This window comes from Cryptotermes secundus, unplaced genomic scaffold (genome assembly GCF_002891405.2).
Source record: "Cryptotermes secundus unplaced genomic scaffold, Csec_1.0 scaffold203, whole genome shotgun sequence".
Taxonomy (NCBI): domain Eukaryota; kingdom Metazoa; phylum Arthropoda; class Insecta; order Blattodea; family Kalotermitidae; genus Cryptotermes; species Cryptotermes secundus.
The window spans coordinates 44,549-63,465 of NW_019734312.1; the positions used below are offsets into that span (position 1 = coordinate 44,549).

Genomic DNA, 18,917 nt, shown 5'->3' on the forward strand with positions numbered 1-18,917 from the left:
CCCTGCCAATCTTCGTTCCACCAGTTGCTCCACAATCACCCTCACCTATCATCTGGTGCTGGTACAATAGGCCAGAAGTGGCCGCAGTACAAGGGACTTAGTCCCACCCTACCAGCAATAAAAAAAGTTCATAATATGTATATTCAGTGAAACCATGCATTCAGACTGTCCCTCAAGGTACTCAAGGTTTCCAACAGATACTGAGAGTCTATGAACCCACTTAACCTGAATGCCTCTTTATGTCTCCACAGGATGGACTTCGGCAGCAAATCTGTTGAATCAAATGCAGAGCGCAGCAGATGCTTCTCAACACCTCCCTGTGGCTGCCGTGCAGCTGCTGGTAGCCCCAAGTAGTAGTTTGTGAACTGCAGGTCGAGGAAAGGTACACGCAGCTCCAAACTGCATACAACAAGTAACGATGTCCATTCTCATATTTCATATCCAAAACTTCTCAATAGATTTTCTTCACATTTTTATTGGGAGTCTACAATTAAAAACAGTGTTAATCTCATTTTAGTCAACAATGGTCCAATAAATACCCCACACTATATTAACGTCAAATCTAACTTCTACTTTTCTCAAAATTGGGTAACTTTATACATAAGAAAATCTAGATACCATTAAGATCAACAAGTTTTGAAGATTACTATCTTCTGGGGTATGATGCCCCAGAGCCTAGCAGACTGTTACTGATGTTTTGAAGCAATGCACTCCTCCAATGTTACACTCTTCACTCTTCTACCCTGAAGATGCACTCTATGGTCCACTAAAAGTCAGTAACAATCTAACCAGATTATGTTGCATCACATCCCAGTAGACAGAGTCACCACTGTGAAAACCTCAAATCCCTACACGTTTTAATTCAAGTATTTTTGGATGTAGCACCCAAGAAGGCCCACCCCTTATACATTCATAGGAATCAATAAAAATAATTTGTCCCAACCCAGTGCTTTATCTTTTCAGCGAAATTTGAGACATTTTCACAATTTTCATTTTTCAAAAAATATTTAATATTTGATAACTGATAAACTAAGACACAGATTGTATCTGCAATGAATGAGCAATAAAAAGATAATGAATTATGTAAAAATGTTGAAGATCACCGAAGTGCACCTTGTCACTTCAGTGTCTCTCATTTATTCTTTTTCTCGGCAGGGTCCCTCACCTGTGTGCCGCTGTGGTGCGGTCAGCTCTCAGTCCATCAAATAAATATATGTCCTTGAGCAGACGGAGACTGTCTTCATGGGCCATTTCTGCTGATGGGGCATCCCTGAAGTAAATGTAACCCTGCGCCACCTCATCAGCACCCTCGCCACTGAACACCACTGTTGTGTCGGTGTTTTGCTTGATGAAGTGTGATATCAGGTACATTCCTACAGGCAGAACAAAATGTTTGTGCTGAATGTTACATCACTTAATGGAGTGCCCAGCTAGTGGCAATGACAAGGAAATTCAATTTAGGGTTGTGCAATGAATCCCTCAGCATCATGGACAAGGCAAATTTGTATTACAAATCCCATACCTTAGAAAGACAGAGTTAAATCATGATCTAATATTCCTGATGTTATATTTTAGCGTCCTGTTACACTGATTCATGTCTATGGTTTATGCTGACCGTCTTACAGTGTATACACTTTTTCACCTTATGCACCTAACGTGCATAAAGACACGTGAAGATGGCACATTAGTGCTGAAACATGTAGTGTGGAAGTGAAGAATAAGGTGAAAAAGTGTATACACTGTAAGACGGTCAGCATAAACCATAGACACTAATATTCCTGTATTAAGTGAATGCTTTTTCTGGTCCAAGCCAAGTCTCAATACGAACACTGTATTCCTGTATTTTGTAAATTATGATTCACCCATATTCAGTGTAAGAAATTTGTAATCTTCTGGAACTCATACCTCAATTCAGTGCAAATGTGGTCAAAACAACAATTGGTATTCACAATTTCTACCTACCGGGAATCATTACTGGTACCGCACAACCGTAATCTTTAGTGATATGCCAAACATTTGCTCTGATTCTCAGCTGAGGTCTTCCACCATTTACTTTACATGTCATTAATTGTTTTACAAATTTAACTTGTTTATGTAATTGATTTTATTTGTGTAAAAACAGTTTAATTATTTATGTCAAGAAATTATCTTAACATAATTATATACAATAAGTCTTGTAAGATAAACAGTTTCTTGACATAATTTTTCATTCCTTTCCATTTGGAGAAAATCACAATATGAATCACAGATTTTAATTTGTGAGTACAGTCTTAGTACCATAATAGCTGCAACCCTTAGCCAGCTGGACCAGCATATGTACTGTTATAATTGTCCAATATACAGCCAAAATAGGTAAAAGGGAGGCAAGACATCTAAAACTCACCAATGGAGGCCCTGACAGTCGTGATGTCAGGTGTTTCCAGATGGTATATCACTTTGTCAAGCACCCTAATCACATCCTCCGGAGTGAAAATGACCTCATGATGTTCTGTTCCAATGTGTTGTGCCACTGTTCGTGCTGCTCTGATGTCTGGACTGTCTCCCATACCAATTGCAAATGACTGCAAAATCAATGACATGTGACTGACTAAAGTTCTTCCATATTTCTGATAATATTCTGAGAACATATGGGCATTCTCCTTTTTTTTCTCAGTTCACAGAAGCAAACATCAGGCAAGATTTTCATCCTCAAGATGATTTCAGTGCTGATGAATACTTTTAAAATTAATTTCACTCAACTTCCACAATCTACATATAAATTTCAATAAAAAGGAAACATCTTTGCAGCATAATGTTAGTTAGTTAGTTATTGGAGAGGGTGGGTTTCCCCATGCACTTAGAGCAGTACTGGTCCGTTGTGCTTCCCTCTATGATATTCTACCAGTCTCTATACCCTACTGATAACGGTGCGTGTCATCAGTCCCGACCGAGCCAGTGAATTCTCAACTGGCTTGGCGGTGTCTATAATGCTTCCCCCATCTATCAGAGGCCTTAGAGAGTACTGTTGGGCAGGAAACGTACTTGAATTTGGCTCAGTGATCTCCTTTGGAGATATGAGGTTCTTTTATGTGCCGTAAAGCTATGACACGGGACCCACGGCTTAAAGTCCCTCCCGGAGGACTTGTTCCCTGAATTTTTCCACCCCAAAAAATTCGACAACCTCCGCTGGGTATTTGAACCCGCGTACCATGAGTCATGAGGTGGGAACGTTACCTCTAGACTACGGAGGCCGCTTTGCAGCACAATGTTAGTATCATTATATCTTTATTCCACCAATTAGCATGCAAATGCAAACTCCCTGCTGACAACTGGGCAAAGTTCACATTTGAAACCTTCAGTTCACTAGGCAGTGACTATGAAGATTGTATTCTGGGATGTGATGTCATGTAGTCTGACAGGTCACTGCCAGTGTTTTGGAGAAACCCGCTGCCTCCATCTTCATGCTATCCTGAAAACAGCAGTAGCTGGTTCCTCTGAAATTCTGATAATCTACCAGATAACATGGCACCATGTCTCAGGTTACAGTAATCTTCAAAGTATATACTGCATTCCACTGATGATGGATATAAATGCTGTCCAGACTATGGTGCTGAGTCTTTCAGTTCTACATAAAATGTTTCAGATAGTACACCAGCTAAAATGTGTAACAGCAGATTTATCTGCAATACTGTGTGTTTGTCGCTTAGTTCTTGTCACTACATAAATTATATACTACTGAATGGTAGAAAACAATTGTTTTGTTTGCTTGTATCTTTGTTTAAATAATGATGTCACACCTGTACAGATGGTAGGCCGCACCACAGCCCATGCAGTTAGTCGCTGGCTTCCCACTGCAGTGGCCCGGGTTCGATCCCGGGTCTGGTCAAGTGGGATTTGTGGTGGACAAAGTGGCGCTGGGGCGGGTTTTCTCCAAGTACTTCAGTTTCCCCTGCCCCTTCATTCCACCAACTGCTCCACAGTCACCCTCACCTATCATCTGGGGCTGGTACAATAGACAAGAAGTGGCTGCAGTACAAGGGGCTTAGTCGCACCCCATTACCAATAAAGAAAAGTAATATATAGATGGTAAAGAATCAAAAGGATGAATTATTCCAAATTATAAATGTGAAAATGTTCAAGTATTAAGATAGTTTGTCAGAGTGTGGAGAGACTTTGAGGTGGAGGAAGTCAGAATAGACAGGCCTCAGACTGATAATCAAAACTGAAACATCTTGAACATGAAGCAGCACTGCTAATCACTCAACTTTAATGTCTGCAGGGGAACTCTGAACATACAACAAAACATAAAGATCATGAAGAGCTATGGGTTTCAGTCTGTGGAGCAATGGGAACTGACTTCTCCTTGTTCTGTACTTCCCAAATTAAGTTTCTCTTTGTGGTGATCAAGAGAGTGATTCACCTACTGGTGTGTTTATTTAATCCAACTCTGGATGATAGGTTTAATAGTGATTCTCAATAAACAATAAAGAAAACCAAAATATAATTAACCTATAAATAAGACAACATGATAGCACAGTTAGTTGAGGCACTATGCTACAAGCTGGAAGGTTTGCAGGCTCAGGGTCCCAGGGATGTGGATTTTTAAAATTGACCTAAACCTTACCGCCATCTGTGAGCCGATTCTCTAAAGAAAATGTGGGAGCCTCAATGTGTCACAACCCTATGGGCCTTCACAGCCTGGTACAGGGATAGCTTTACTATTCTTTTTACAAAATACCTGAATTCTGTAAGGCAAATTTGCCTCCTTTGCCAACTTCACTAGTAGTGCAGCCACAAGGCTTGAATCCAAACCCCCAGACAACAAGCAACCTATTCGTCGGTCAGCCATAAGGCGCTTCTTGATTGCAGCAGTCAGCAGTGTCCGGATGTTGGCATGAATATCCTCACTGACCAGAGCTGCAAGATAATGTAACCATGTAATTATGAAATTCTGCAATCCACAAATGTTATATCATATTTAAACGGTCCTTTCCATGTCATATTTGGAATATTTCATTCCAAATTCTGAAACAGATTCTGAATATAAGTTAATATTAAACTTAACTCAAGAATTTTGGGGGGGATTATGAGTGACACTGCACTTAACTGAAAATGTCCTACAAAAATGAAATTCTTTAACCCTTTTGTGGCAAGTTTTTTCCTACATAGCTAACACTCCCTCTTGGGTTACTATAGTGCGTTATAAGAGAAAAACATCTTTGAATATCAACCTAATGATAACAGTATTGTCACAAGTAAAACAATTTAAATTCACAAATTTAAAATATCCATGGTTTTCCATTTGTATCCATTGGTTATCTGTTGTGATCTCTGTGTTGTCATACAGCTCTGAAATATGGAAAATATCTGATATAGAAAGTAGAAACAGAAGAAATTAAACTTTCTATAATCAACAGCTGAGGTATTTCTATGGGTTCACAAGAGAAGTACTGACAACAAGAAAAAATCACACATTTATAATCTAAATAAATGAATTACAAACAAAAGTTGAAAGATCACTTTGAAAGAGTGAAAAATAAACAATTATCTAAGGTGGTACTACTGTATAAACCCAGTGGAAAAGGGATTTTAAGAGATCAAGAATGAGATGGAAGAATCAATAACTTGCATGGCTGGAATAGGGCCAAACACCAAACCTGTGATGAAAGAGATGGAGAAGAAGGAAAGGCAAAAAGATAACATGAAATATAAGGATCACAGATCACACAGAACAAAAATGGCCAAGTGTTTCTACAGCAGAAAACAATAAACAAACCAAATGATGTAAAGAATTTATATTACACTAAGATATGATGCAAGTTTTTATTGGATACAACACTCCAGTATGTACATTTGCATGTTTACAACTCACCGTCATATGGGATGAAAGGCTTGAAGAATGGCCGATCTCCAATGTTGTAGAATGGTTTCTTCATTATGATGCTTGTCCTGCCATTTGCCTTAATCTCGTACTCTTTCACAAAGCCAGGTGGAAATGGCTCCAGATTCCAGGCTGCTCCATCCAGCTCATGTGCTAGGTCAATCAAACCTGAGATCCAACATTAGCAATATGTAAGAATGTGAGTGGTCCTGCACATGGTATGTGAAGGAGGACTCTAACCATCATCTCCAATTCACTGTGGTGTTATAAGTTTCCCACTGGTTTGCTGGGGTATCAACATACTTGCTAATTTAAATATAAATATATCAGAGTAGCAGCACAAAAGGAAACTAAGAAAGAACTTGGGCTCCATATTACTAAGGTCTTGACAGACTTGCAAATGATAAGGCAGCATTTCTCTTTCAAGAGAGAACACATGGGACAGTGTCAGACTCCCAAAGGTTAAGTTATTTAAAAACTGTAGCATGTGGTCCTGTTGCTGGGCAACAACCATGACATAAGCAAATATAAAACAGCTGTTACTGAGTACCTGCTTCTCAAACAAATACATTCCCATGGAAACAACTGAACAGCAACAGAGGAACGGTGTTTTCTGTGCGGTCTGTGCTGAGATGTTATAACCAGGAAAATTAGTTACAGTTAGGTGGCAGGCAACAAGCAGAAGTCATACAAAATCATGACAATGAGAATGTTCGCAATATTGGAAAAGACGAAGCCCGACATAGAAAGCATAAGAGGCTTAAACTTGGCGGTGCAAGCATACGACTGTTCAAGTGACTAGACTGCCGTGGTAGCAAATACTACTAGAAATATGGCAAAATCTGCTGTACTGAGCCTGGACTGACAGAGGCCTTGTATATATTGTATATAGAAGTAGGAAATAAGATTAAATTTGTAAATATATGTAAATACTGACAATGGACTTACTAATACGGACTATGACTGACAAATGACAGACCCGGCCTCTCGCCAGAGAGGGCACCCCAAATAGACAGGACAGTAACTTTCATATAAGAAGAAATAATTGGTCATTAGCCCCAGGTGGCTCGACACCAAGACAGACAGACTGACCGACTGTCAGTCACAATGTGACTTTGACAGTTAGGCAGTGTAGTGCTGGGAAGTGAAGAGTTGGTTGGCGGTTGATGAGTTAGTCAGAGAACTGCAATTCAGTCACTGTGAGCTGCTGCTGTTAGAAGCTGATAGCCAAGACACAGGGATGGTTCGGAAACCCAGAGTAAGGGGAACATCCACCGCTGGAAGCTGTTACCAGGCAATAACTAGTAAACACACAGCAGACTAAGAAGACTTAGTACATACTGTAGGTAACTGCAGAGTGTGTGAATTAGCAAAGTGTCATACTTACTTGTACTTACAATCTGTAAATGGTCAATAAATCCAATTACCAATCCAAACCCTGTCTACAGTTACTTGTACATGCGACAATATGTTTATGTTACTGGGAAAGTTTCCTCGTGCAGTAATGCTGTTGATTTGTATGTAGGAGGTAAAAAAAGTAAAAAGAAAAAAGCAAAGCTATCCCTGTACCAGGCCGCGAAGGCCCAAAGGATTTTGAGACGTTGAGGGTCCCACATTATCTAGACAATCGGCTCAAAGATGGCGGTAAGTTTGTCAGCCTTATGCACGAGCCTCAACATATCACAACTCTACAGGCCTTTATGACCTGTTACAGGGATAGCCTTCTTTTTTTACCGCCTCCTTTCACAGCCATTCCACTTCTTATTCACTAATCATCCTGTCATTTGACCATATATAGTTTGATCTACTGACAATGTCATTGAATAAATCATAAATATATAAATAAGACTACCGTCTAGGATATGAAGTTGTACAGTTTGATTGATAGGTACCAATATTTTCAGGAACTTGTTGCTGCCATCTTCAGGGTATATGAGTGTTATTTTTAAGGTTCTATCCTGAAGACGGAGGCAGCACATTCCTCCAAAATGTTGTTACCTACGAGTACATACAAAGCCATATGGTGTTGCACATCCCAGCAGGCTGTAATCTTAATGTTCACTCCTGTTAGAACTTCAAACCTCATAAAAGTTATTCAAACTGTTCTAAGTATGAGGGTAAAGGAATAACATACATACACGAAGAGGAAAAATTAAGTTTGGAAACTGCTATTCTGAAACACTTATAAATACAGTGTAGCTACAAAACTAACCTTTGGCTTCTGAGCAGATTCCCAGAACCCCTGTGGTACTGTAAAGGCGAAAAAGGGGTCGAACACCATAAGGATCACGACCAATGAACACACGTCGCTTGGCAGAGTCCACTATACAGAACACAAAAACACCATCCAAACTACGAGCACAGTGTTCTATGCCACCTGTGGCATACAGGTGCAAGATACATTCAACATCGCAGTTTGTCTCATAGCTGAACCCATACTGCTCCTTCAGCTGTGGAACAAACAAACACAAACTGCAAAATTGAAGTATGTTTCAAGGATTATTAAAATCTGTATATGTGTGTGTTTTGCATCCTGTTGTGTATCTCACTGCCATGTACATCAGTCCCCATCTGTCATAACATAACTATAAATAAACAACTGAAGACACTAGTATCATTGGTGAAATCAGTATTTATTCACTAAGCATGTTCCCTACATGTTTCAACCATATATGGTCATCTTCAGGCGTTAGAAACATTAAAAATGTTGTCAACATACATCACTGGACTGCTTGTTACAATGGGTCCATCATTACTAGTCTCATGTTATACAGCCCATTCCTCAGGATCATCATCAGTAATCTGTCAAGACGACAGGTCCAGTCTCTTCCAAAACACTTCCTCCACTTAATGCGATCTAGAGCTTTCTCCTTCAAATGACAGTATCCTCTTCTGTCCCCAAGGTCATCCAGCATCTTCTTACGTCTTCTTCCTCGTCTTCTTGTCACTTCTATCCGCCCATCTATCTTTCTTTCGATAACTTCTTTTAGAAGGCAGTTTCTGCGTAAAACATGACCAATCCAATTAGCCTTCCGTTTTCTTATTTCATGTAGGATATTCCTCTGCTCACTGACTCTAATTAACACTTCTTCATTTCTCACATAATCGGTCCAACTGATCTTCTCCATCCTTCTCCAACACCACATTTCAAAACTTTCCAGATGTTTCTGATCTACTGCCCTAAGTGTCCATGTTTCAGCCCCATACAGAGCTATGCTCCAAATGTAGCATTTCATCAATTTCTTCCTCAAAATTAAATCCAATTTGCTGGTAAAAAGATTCTTCTTCTTGCTAAATGCAGCTTTTGCCATGGAAATCTCCTCAGTATATGATATGGTAAATTACACTGAACTGAATAATTAATGTAGGCAGGTCTATGTTTACTATTATTACAGTAAAAGTAAAGCTATCCCTGTACCAGGCCATGAAGGCCCATTGGGTTGTGAGATGTTGAGGGTCCCACATTATCTAGACAATCGGCTCAAAGATGACGGTAAGTTTATCAGCCTTACGCGCCAGCCACGCTTTACTTCCCAGGAAAATTATTAAATTAATTCCTGGTACTCATTTCTGTTAGAGGCTGAGTCAACCCCAGGACCATAGTGCGGCTGGAAGGATTAGGTCAACAGAAAAGAATTCAATGACCTCATTAGGACTTGAACCCGCATAAAATTAGAAGTTAAAACTTAATCTTTAGTTTAACTTTGTACTGGGGTTTTAGTGGAAGGGGGTAGGGAGAACAGGGCAGGACAGGTGGTGTGTGTTGAACTACTACAGTGTATAGGATATGTACTTTGTGGGGAGTGGTTTTTATGTATGTGGTATGTGTGTATATTGTGGAGGGCAAGGTACTGTGAATTCCAGATATATTCCATAATCCTCAGTTTGTGTTCATCTGTGATTTTGTGGAGTCTGAAAAATTAGGAGTATGTACTATAAAAAATAGTACATGTAGTTTCTGTATGGTGTTTTACTGTTAGCTGTAAACTACCTGTGTGTACTTAAGTGTTTATCGTCTGTTGCCTATTCTGTGGGCTTTTTGGATTGAAATTTCTGTTTATGGCTATGTGTTTAACATTTGTTGATTACTTTGTTGTTTTGTATGGCAGTGATACACTGTGAGTTACATACATACATAGCTTCACAGATCTGTTGCCCGTCTTGGGCTGGATATTGAGCTCGTCAGATTAATTAAAAGTAGTTGCGATATGCAACCAAGTCCAAATAGACACAACCTTGATACAATAGGAATATAATACAATTAGGTATTTGCCATATATTCATCAATAGAATAGAAAGCTTTGAAGATAAGAAAGCCTTTCAATTTTTGTTTAAATAAATTAACATTATCCTTTAAAATATATAATTTATGTGGCAAATTTTTAAAAATTTGTATGGATGTATAATACACTCCCTTTTATATAATGGATAGTCTAGCTGACGCGACGTGTAGTCTATTTTGTACTCTAGTGTTAATTTTATGTACACAATTATATGTAAGATAATTATTTTCGTTTTCAATTACAAACATGACCATGGCATATATAAACAAATAGGGAACTGTAAGTATCCCTAATTCTGTGAAAACCTCTCTACAAGAACTTCTAGGCCTCATCATTAACATTGCTCTAATTGCTCTTTTCTGAGCCACAAAAACTCTTTTCATTGATGACAAATAAGAGTTCTTTTTGAACTGATGTTGCTGTTCCTGGTATTATGAAAGATGGATTTAGAATAATGTAGTATACTGTAGTTAGAGACATGGATTATAACTTATGATATTGGTATAGTAGCTACTTGTTCGTAATGTAGTGTTACGCTGTTGTGTTTTGTGAATGGACTGAAGTGATCATATTGGTAGTGTCAGGAGTGAAGGGGTTTGCAGGAAGTGGGGGAGGGGAAGAGGAAGGGAGTGCAGGAGTCAGGGAGGCTTCTTCAAGTGGTGGTAGGGGAGACATGCTAATGTATGGCTTTTTGTTCTGTGGGCTATGTTGTTATAAGTAAATCAAATATGGGGTTATGTATATCAGTGTATGTGTCATTCATTCATAGCAGTTGTGTATGTTAAAAGCATTAGGTACTTGTACTATGTCTTTCAGGGTCTTTGTTATGTGTACTGCTAATTTGTACATGAGGCTATTTTTCTAGTTGATTATAGGTCAAACATTATAATGCAGCAAGAGAATGAGAAGAGATCAGAACTAGGAGAATCAAATTACATATCTGTGCATACCAATGATATTAATCTGGAATCATAATCTAACACAATGCACAACATGATGCAACAAGTTCCCACGTGTCAAAAAAGTTAAGTTCCTACAATATGACAGATGGAAGGACTGGCAAAAAATACAGCAAAGTTACAATTCATTCAGTCAAACTCTGTGTAGCATATAAAACGAGTTAGGAAATGTATGCAAAGCATAACAATTCTGACATATTCACTCCCTACCACTTCATTATCTCAAAAAAAATAAAAATTTTCACAGGAATGTATATTGAGGATAAAACATGTTTTTTTTATTTTTCTCTACAGTTTTTTTAAACACTTTTGTACCAACAACTATTTGGAGAGTTATGAACATTAAGTATATAGAAAAACATTTAGCTCTTCAATAATGTTGTCCAATTTCAACCAAAACTGGAATGTGCTGATAAATTTTACTAAAACTCCCCAATATTAAATTTCATGAAAATCAGTTCTCAGGTTCAGACATGTAAATGTAAGACAGACAGAAAGAGTAGAGGAAACTATCATTTCCAACTTTTCAGTGTGAATGTGCGAATAACAGGTTCCCAATTTCAGTTCAGGTGATGGAGCATCTTCTTCAGGACCATATGTATCATCAAGTTCACAAGACTTAACAAATATTTAAATTTCTTTAGAGTGCCATATAATGACAGCACAATGTATCCAAGATTGAATGAAGCTGTAACTACCAACCGCTTTCTTAATACATACAATGCCATTAACAAAAAAGGGACTCTATGCAGTGAAAATTGAATAATAATGTAAATGGGGACCTATCACACACATTGAGTGAGAAAGTGGAGAGTGACTACTTGCTCTTAAACCCTATCAAAATGCAGATAAGAAAAAGCAAAAGAAACATAAATGAGATTCTTGAAAGAAATTTGGCATGATAAGAAATGCTTGCTTCAAATTGTATATCATTCATTTTAATTGTGATGGAACTACAATTTTATTCGTTGATTTATATGGGTATCAAACGTGGGATCTCATTATCCATAACATTGTGAAGGAGGATGACTCACCCTCTTGCAGTTGTAGATCTCACCATTGCAGAGCAGAGTGAGATGAGGGTATTGATGCAATTTCATGGGCTGCATCCCATACAGGCAGTCCACGATTTCGAGACGATGGAAACCAACAACAGAGTTCTACAAGTTAAAACACACTCCAATGTGAAACTGCCTTCTCTGATATTACTTCACCTTTATCATCTAGGAACAGGGGTAGTATGGGGCTAACAACTGGACTTTATCTGTACAGGAATGGAGGATTTTAAATTTCCTGGTACTAAGCAATTACAGCCCTATTCTAACTGCACAGTAATAGGACTAGTTCTGGAAAAATGCAATGCTCAGAAAGCAGGACTGTATAATTGCATGCACAGACATACTAATGCAGCACATGACCTTCCATACCAGCCCAGACCAGCTCTAGGGCCCATCCAAAGTGTACAAGGGGCACATTTCTCTAAGATAAAGCAGCTGGGGAATAAAACTGACGACCCACTTTTACCTAGTGCTGAAGTTAAGAATGAATGGAGCTATACTTCCACTCCCCCATATGTCTTCATGGCATGGTGCTTAAGCACTAGGACATTTTATCTTTATTATTAATCGCAAACGTGCAGTTTTCATTGGTTTCAAGGTCAGTTATCTCACATATAATTTTTATTTGTTTATTCCACTGTAAAATTCCGTTGATCAAATCTAGGCTACAAATACGCCTAATGGATACAGAACAAGTCACAGACAAGTAACTAAAATACACATGCTATGAAAATAAGCATAGGTCAGGTCAAACAATAAACCAAACTATTTATCTTCCTACTTTAACATTAAACACCTTAAATTTAATACTGTAAACAATCATCATACCAAAAGGTAGATAGATGATAACATATTTATGCCAAAATAAAGCACCTATGATACATAAAACCTTAAAAATTCACATAAAAATTAGTAATTACAATTTTAAAAAATCCTTCAGTGAATAAAGAGAATTCAATAGATGGTAGTTTTTTAGAGTATTTTTAAAGTGATTCTTATTATCAGACAATTTTTTTATGCAATGAGGTAAGTGATTAAATGCCTTTATACCTATATAATAAAGACCATTTTTATAGATAGACAACCTTGGTTGTGGAGGGTAAAAATTATTTTTGCCTCTGGTGTTGATATCATACAACTTTGAATTTGTTTTAAATAAGGAGATACTATCAATTACAAAAATTAGTAATGAAAATATATACTGAGAATAAAATGGTAATATATCTAGATTCTTAAACAACTCCCTACAGGAATCCCTATTTCTGGAATTTGTAGATTCCTGGGGCACTCCATGTTTAATCTTCCCCCATTCTGAAGAAGTATAAGAATGTGTTAATTTATCATCAATGAGGACTTGCTGATACCTATCACTGAGATATGATTTGACTAGAGCATATGCATTGCCTACAATTCCATAGAATTTCAGTTTCTTCATTAATAAGTCGTGATTAACGCAATCAAAGGCTTTCTCAGGGCCACAAAAAATACCTCCCACAAGTTCCTTATTATTTAAGGCCTGTAAAATATCATTTAGAATTTTAAACGTTGCCTTTCCTGTTGAGGAATTGCTTCTAAACCCAAACTGTTCACTAGATAATATAAAATTATTTATTACAATATCTAGTGTTATCAGCAGAAACACAATACTACACTATTTAAATGAAAATATAAGGCTTAAATCAATCTTCTATTTTTGTTAGCATAGTTTTTTTATATATGTCTGACAAGACTCTACATACAGTACCTTAACTTTCTTGTCAAATTCTATTCTCCAGGCATCTGGGCCTCTATGAGCAATTTTACTAAAGGAAGTGTTTGAGTGAACTGAAGTGCAGGTCTCCATCCCAAACAATGCCCAAATGCCACACATGATACCTGAAACTACATCACCTCGACTATATGTTTTGACATAACATCATTTCATGTGCATGGCAAGTAAACATTAGTAACATTTGTCCAGCATCTCAACATCTTTCCTCTACACAGAATATTTAATGATAAACCTTTCACAGAGTATCTGTCAAGTTAAAACATTCACTTTCCATATACTGTAAAGCCCTGAGTCTCACAGTATTAACTAAAATATATCTATTCAACAACACAGCTTACCCTGAAAGATTTCATATTATAAACGATTCTTAAGGACTGATACACTTCAACACTGAATGTCGGAAACAAATAGGTAGCAATCCTGATAAATATTTCATAAGTCCCAAGTTCAAATATCAGCCTAGACACCAGCTAACCTGCAGCAATCCTGTCCTAAACAAATGCTGGGATAGTACCTCAAATTATGCCACCTCTACTTCCTTCCACATCCTCTCCAGTTAATTATTCAAGAATTAGCCATCATTCTTTGCTATATATTCTGAACTTCTGACGGCGTCATTAAACAATTAACAAATAAACAAACACGCTGACAGTTTGCTGCCAAAGTTCCAAGTCAATCTTTGTCTTTATTATCCGATTACGAGTAATAATACAGAACTTAAATGAAATTCAATATTAACAAACTGCTGTCACTTCAAAACTTCTGGACAAACATTTATAACAAACCACAAACAAAAGAAGAACAAACATCTCACAATTGGTACCTTTCTATCCTTATGGTTCCACAACGTGCTCACAATATACCACGTTGGCTTAAATTGTTTATTAATTAAAATTGATGACCTAAGGCCTCGTGGCAAGAAATAAACTACCGGCACATGTTGCACTTGCGCAACGCCCTTCTTATGTTAGACGTGTTAGACTTCTCTTGCAGCTGACGCAATGTTTGCTGACGTTTTTTTATGAATCTCCTTCTGAGGTTATTACTCGGTCACTATTTTATTTACGCCACACACAGCAGCCTGAATTATGATAACATGATCCTTGACAGTAATTGGTGGAAATTTGCATTCGACTTTTTATCGGAATTATGTGCAAAATGTGTCACCATACTACCTCACTTCTCTTTTTCATGCTGGTAAATAAAGTCCGTGTCAAAACGAAAGTTCAAAATTACCCTCCATTACACACCAGCATATCAAATGTCATCCTCCGAGTCTCATTCAATTTTGTACAAAATGTGTAATGAAACCCCTTTAGAACAACGTTCCACTTCTAAATTCAAAACTACAATCATCGGAAATTGTGCTTTCATTACGAAGACAGTTCCCCTACAAATGAAGGTTCATGTTTCTGATCTTTCTGGTGAAGAGCACAAGCACCTACGACCCCTGGCTAATAACTCACGGATCAAACCTATCTGTTCCATTGACCCGTGTAGTGTACTGACCCCTCACAGGGTTATATATATTATGGACCAGTACATAGATCGCGCCGTAATTTTCGTCTCAAGAATTTTTTTAGTCCGATGGCGCTCCTCTCAAATAAACATGGAACAAACTTAAAAGATAAATTATTTCATAATCGTTGAAATGTAAATAGATTCTCATATTGTTATAATATTATTATTTATTCGTTCCTGTATAGTTCTTTAACCAGTACACCAAGAATTTCATACTTTTAGTTTCAGTTTATTGTAATATTCCATCAATCAAGAACAGGCTACAAATGTCGCAAGTCTGATATAGAACCAGTCACAGATATACAATACACCAAATACTCAAAGAATATACTAAAGTGTCAGTCATACAATTACAAATCAAAACAACTCAACATAATACATTGTGAATTGGAAAATAAATCAGTCACTAAATAATAATGTATATGATTAACATAAAAGTATATTAGTATGAGCCAGCAAGAGCCCTATAAAACATTTTACATTTAGTAACATTGATCACTGGTCATTTCGTGGATGCAGGCAAGATGCTACCCTCCCTTGCCCATGTCAACTGCTTTGATTTAATCGAATTATATTGGGTCAAGAGAATTATCAATTTAGTACCTCCATGACTATATTTCATAATAGGCATGGCTGCAAAGTAAAGAGACAAAGCCGACAATAGACAGGAAAACATAACACTCACATGAACCTGTTTTGAAAGTAAATTTACTGTTAATTGTAAATTATTATTATCATTTAACAAGTTCTTAAGGCTACTGAAGGTTATCAGGAAGCTCCTGCATTTCGATTTAACGTGCGTATCCAAAGAACCATATTAAGACCACTTGATGTGAACTGGATTGCCCAATTTGAAGTTGAATTCCTTATTCCTTCAAGCTGGATATATATAACTTTATTGTGACATGATGTAAAAGCCTATACATCACACATTCATAGACTAAGGAGGTTAGCCCAGGAGTAATAAGTTTACTTGTATTCAAAGGGTATCAACTGGAATTTGGTTGAGGATGTATGAACATCATACGTTTGACAATAAGATTTTTGGTTGTGGAAAAGTTTATTACTCTAACTTCATTATCATTAATAATTTTGTGCAAACCTAATCATTGGTTTGAAAATGGCTTCCCTCCATACTATGGCATTCAAATCTCCTAACAAAATTTTCATGTGGTATTTAGGGAATTTATCAAATACATGTTCTAGTTCTTCACAGAACCTGTCCTTCATATCACATGTTTTATCTTCTGTTGGGGCATGAATATTCAGAACAATATCACACCAGCAACCTCTTAGTATTAGGTATGACAGCCTACAACTAACACTACCCTCTTAACTGCTGATGTGATTAGCTTAAGTGCGAAAAAACCTGTACCTAATTCATGATCTCATTCCACTTTCAATAGAAAAATTTATATTCACCTGCTGGTTCAGTGCCACCTCCATCCCATCTGACATCCTGTACTCCCACTAAATCTAACTTATATTTTGAAATTTCTTCCACCACTATCCTGAATGAACCTGCCCTATACATACTCCAAGTACCAAATCTCATATTCATTTTCTTTTGCTTAGGCTGTTTATCCAAAGAATCTGTCCAGGTCTGAGGCTTCTTGTGATCTTTCGTAACAAGCTTATTTTTTATGGTGAGGAGTTGTTAGCCCCATGCCCAACAACCAAGCTGGACGACCACCCTTTGTCAGCTGTCTGCGACTGTTTATTCAATATATTCACAGCTACCCTTCATATCTGGAGGCTGTCTTCTCCATCTGCAACCTGAGGACCCATCTATCATGGTAAGAAATAGTGTGATATAGAAAATATTAATAAAGTCTCACTTTATGTACAAAGTTTGAAATAATGTGAATCCCAAAAAATTTGGCAAAAATCACATGTGTTTCAAAACTTGTCTTGAATTATGCGAGGTCTTCAGGGACACATACTTTAAATAAAATTCGATGCACAGTAGTTTTAGAAGTGTGTCTGCCTACATTGTCAAAATGTTGAATTCAGTTCATATTTCAACATTTTCTCTGTCATGGGCAAAAAAGTAAAAAGTAAAGGTATCCTTGTAACAGGCCCTGGAGGCCCATACGTTTGTGAGATGCTGAGGTTCCCACATTTTCTAGACAATCGGCTCATAGATGGCAGCAAGGTTGTCAGCCCTATGCGTTGGCTGCCCTTTACCCCCAAGAATATTCCAAGAATATTCCTGGTACTCATTTATGTTAGAGGCTGAGTCGACCCCAGGGCCATAGTGTGGCTGGAAGGATTAGGTCAATTGAAAAAAACCCAATGACCTCATCGGGACTTAAACCCTTGACCTTCCAACTTGTAGCATAGTGCCTCAACCAACTATGGTACCGCACGCCCCCCCCCCCTCTGATATGGGTTCTGCTTTTAATTCTTTAATATGTTTTCATTTCTCTCAGGGTCCATTCAAGTGTATTTTGCATTTGTCTCATAAATACCATTTCAACAGCTTAAATTCTGATTTAACTGTCCACAATTCCCATAGATTACTCTTCTACACTGAAGATGGAGGCAGAAGATTCATCTGAGATGCTGATAACTACATATCAGACCATATGGTGTCACATCCCAGGAGATATTTTCAATGTCACTGCTGTGAGAACCTCGGATCTCACATCCAGACACTACATAACCATTCATAAATTAAATGCAGAGAAGTACCAAAAAGAAACTTATATAAATGGCACGAATTTCCCTTCCACCATTCTTTGTGTACTGAGAGATATGTATCATTGAAGCAATTAGTGGAAATCCTGAGTGACGTCACTGAAAACTGAACTGTTGATTCAATAACAGTCAGTCTGTTTCCTCAAATAATTGGCACCTCTGTTCAAGGTTAAAGACATGTCCAACTGAGCAGAATGCTCACACACTGTGTAAGATTTGAGGCTTTCACGGCGGTGACTATGAAGAAAGCAGTCTTCTGGGATTTGGCGCCGTGTATATGGGTTAACACCACATATACACGGCGCCAAATCCCAGAAGACTGCTTTCTGCTCACACACTGTTTACAATTAAATTCTCCGCATTAATGTTCGTAAAAGAGTGATGATAACAATGATGAGCATTGTTGTTGTTGTTGTTGTTGTTGTTATTATTATTATTACACAGACTTTGCTGTAAGCAGAAAATTGGAACACTTCATAATACAAGAAAATTATCAAGATACATTTAAAATACCGCTAACTTACATTTACAAAGTTAAATTTTATAAACTATATGGTTAATTGATTATAAGAATACAGACCAAAGTGGGTAATAATTATCATGTCACTACATTTTTTTAAAAATTATTTCATAATGTTAAACGTCTGTTTTGGTTTTCCTTTAATTACTTGGCAGTGCTTGACCTTTTTAGTCTCTTTGTAAAGTGGCTGAAGAAAACGTGTCCTACAACTGTGAAACATTTGAGGGTTTCAAGTTTATGGTTAT

The 18,917-nt window shown here is 37.5% G+C and overlaps 1 protein-coding gene across 13 annotated transcripts in view; it reads right to left on the reverse strand.

The window, feature by feature from the left end:
* LOC111868486 (asparagine synthetase [glutamine-hydrolyzing]) overlaps positions 1-18,917 on the reverse strand; it is a 197,989-nt gene that overhangs the window by 35,771 nt on the left and 143,301 nt on the right. For 10 of the 13 annotated variants that reach the window (XR_004513449.1, XM_023859155.2, XM_023859166.2 and 7 more), the window contains exons 1-9: positions 14,755-15,377; positions 13,905-14,041; positions 12,137-12,262; positions 8,073-8,310; positions 5,852-6,028; positions 4,718-4,896; positions 2,384-2,561; positions 1,166-1,373; positions 226-399 (exon numbers count right to left, since the gene is read on the reverse strand). Coding sequence is in view for 12 of the 13 variants with exons in the window: in XM_023859155.2 (XP_023714923.1) it covers positions 226-399; positions 1,166-1,373; positions 2,384-2,561; positions 4,718-4,896; positions 5,852-6,028; positions 8,073-8,310; positions 12,137-12,262; positions 13,905-14,030 (1,406 nt within the window). In the remaining variant the exon portion in view is untranslated. Of the gene's footprint in view, positions 1-225; positions 400-1,165; positions 1,374-2,383; positions 2,562-4,717; positions 4,897-5,851; positions 6,029-8,072; positions 8,311-12,136; positions 12,263-13,904; positions 14,042-14,754; positions 15,378-18,917 lie in introns of those variants that run through there. The other 3 variants (XM_023859161.2, XM_023859168.2, XM_023859162.2) reach the window with 3 other exon arrangements.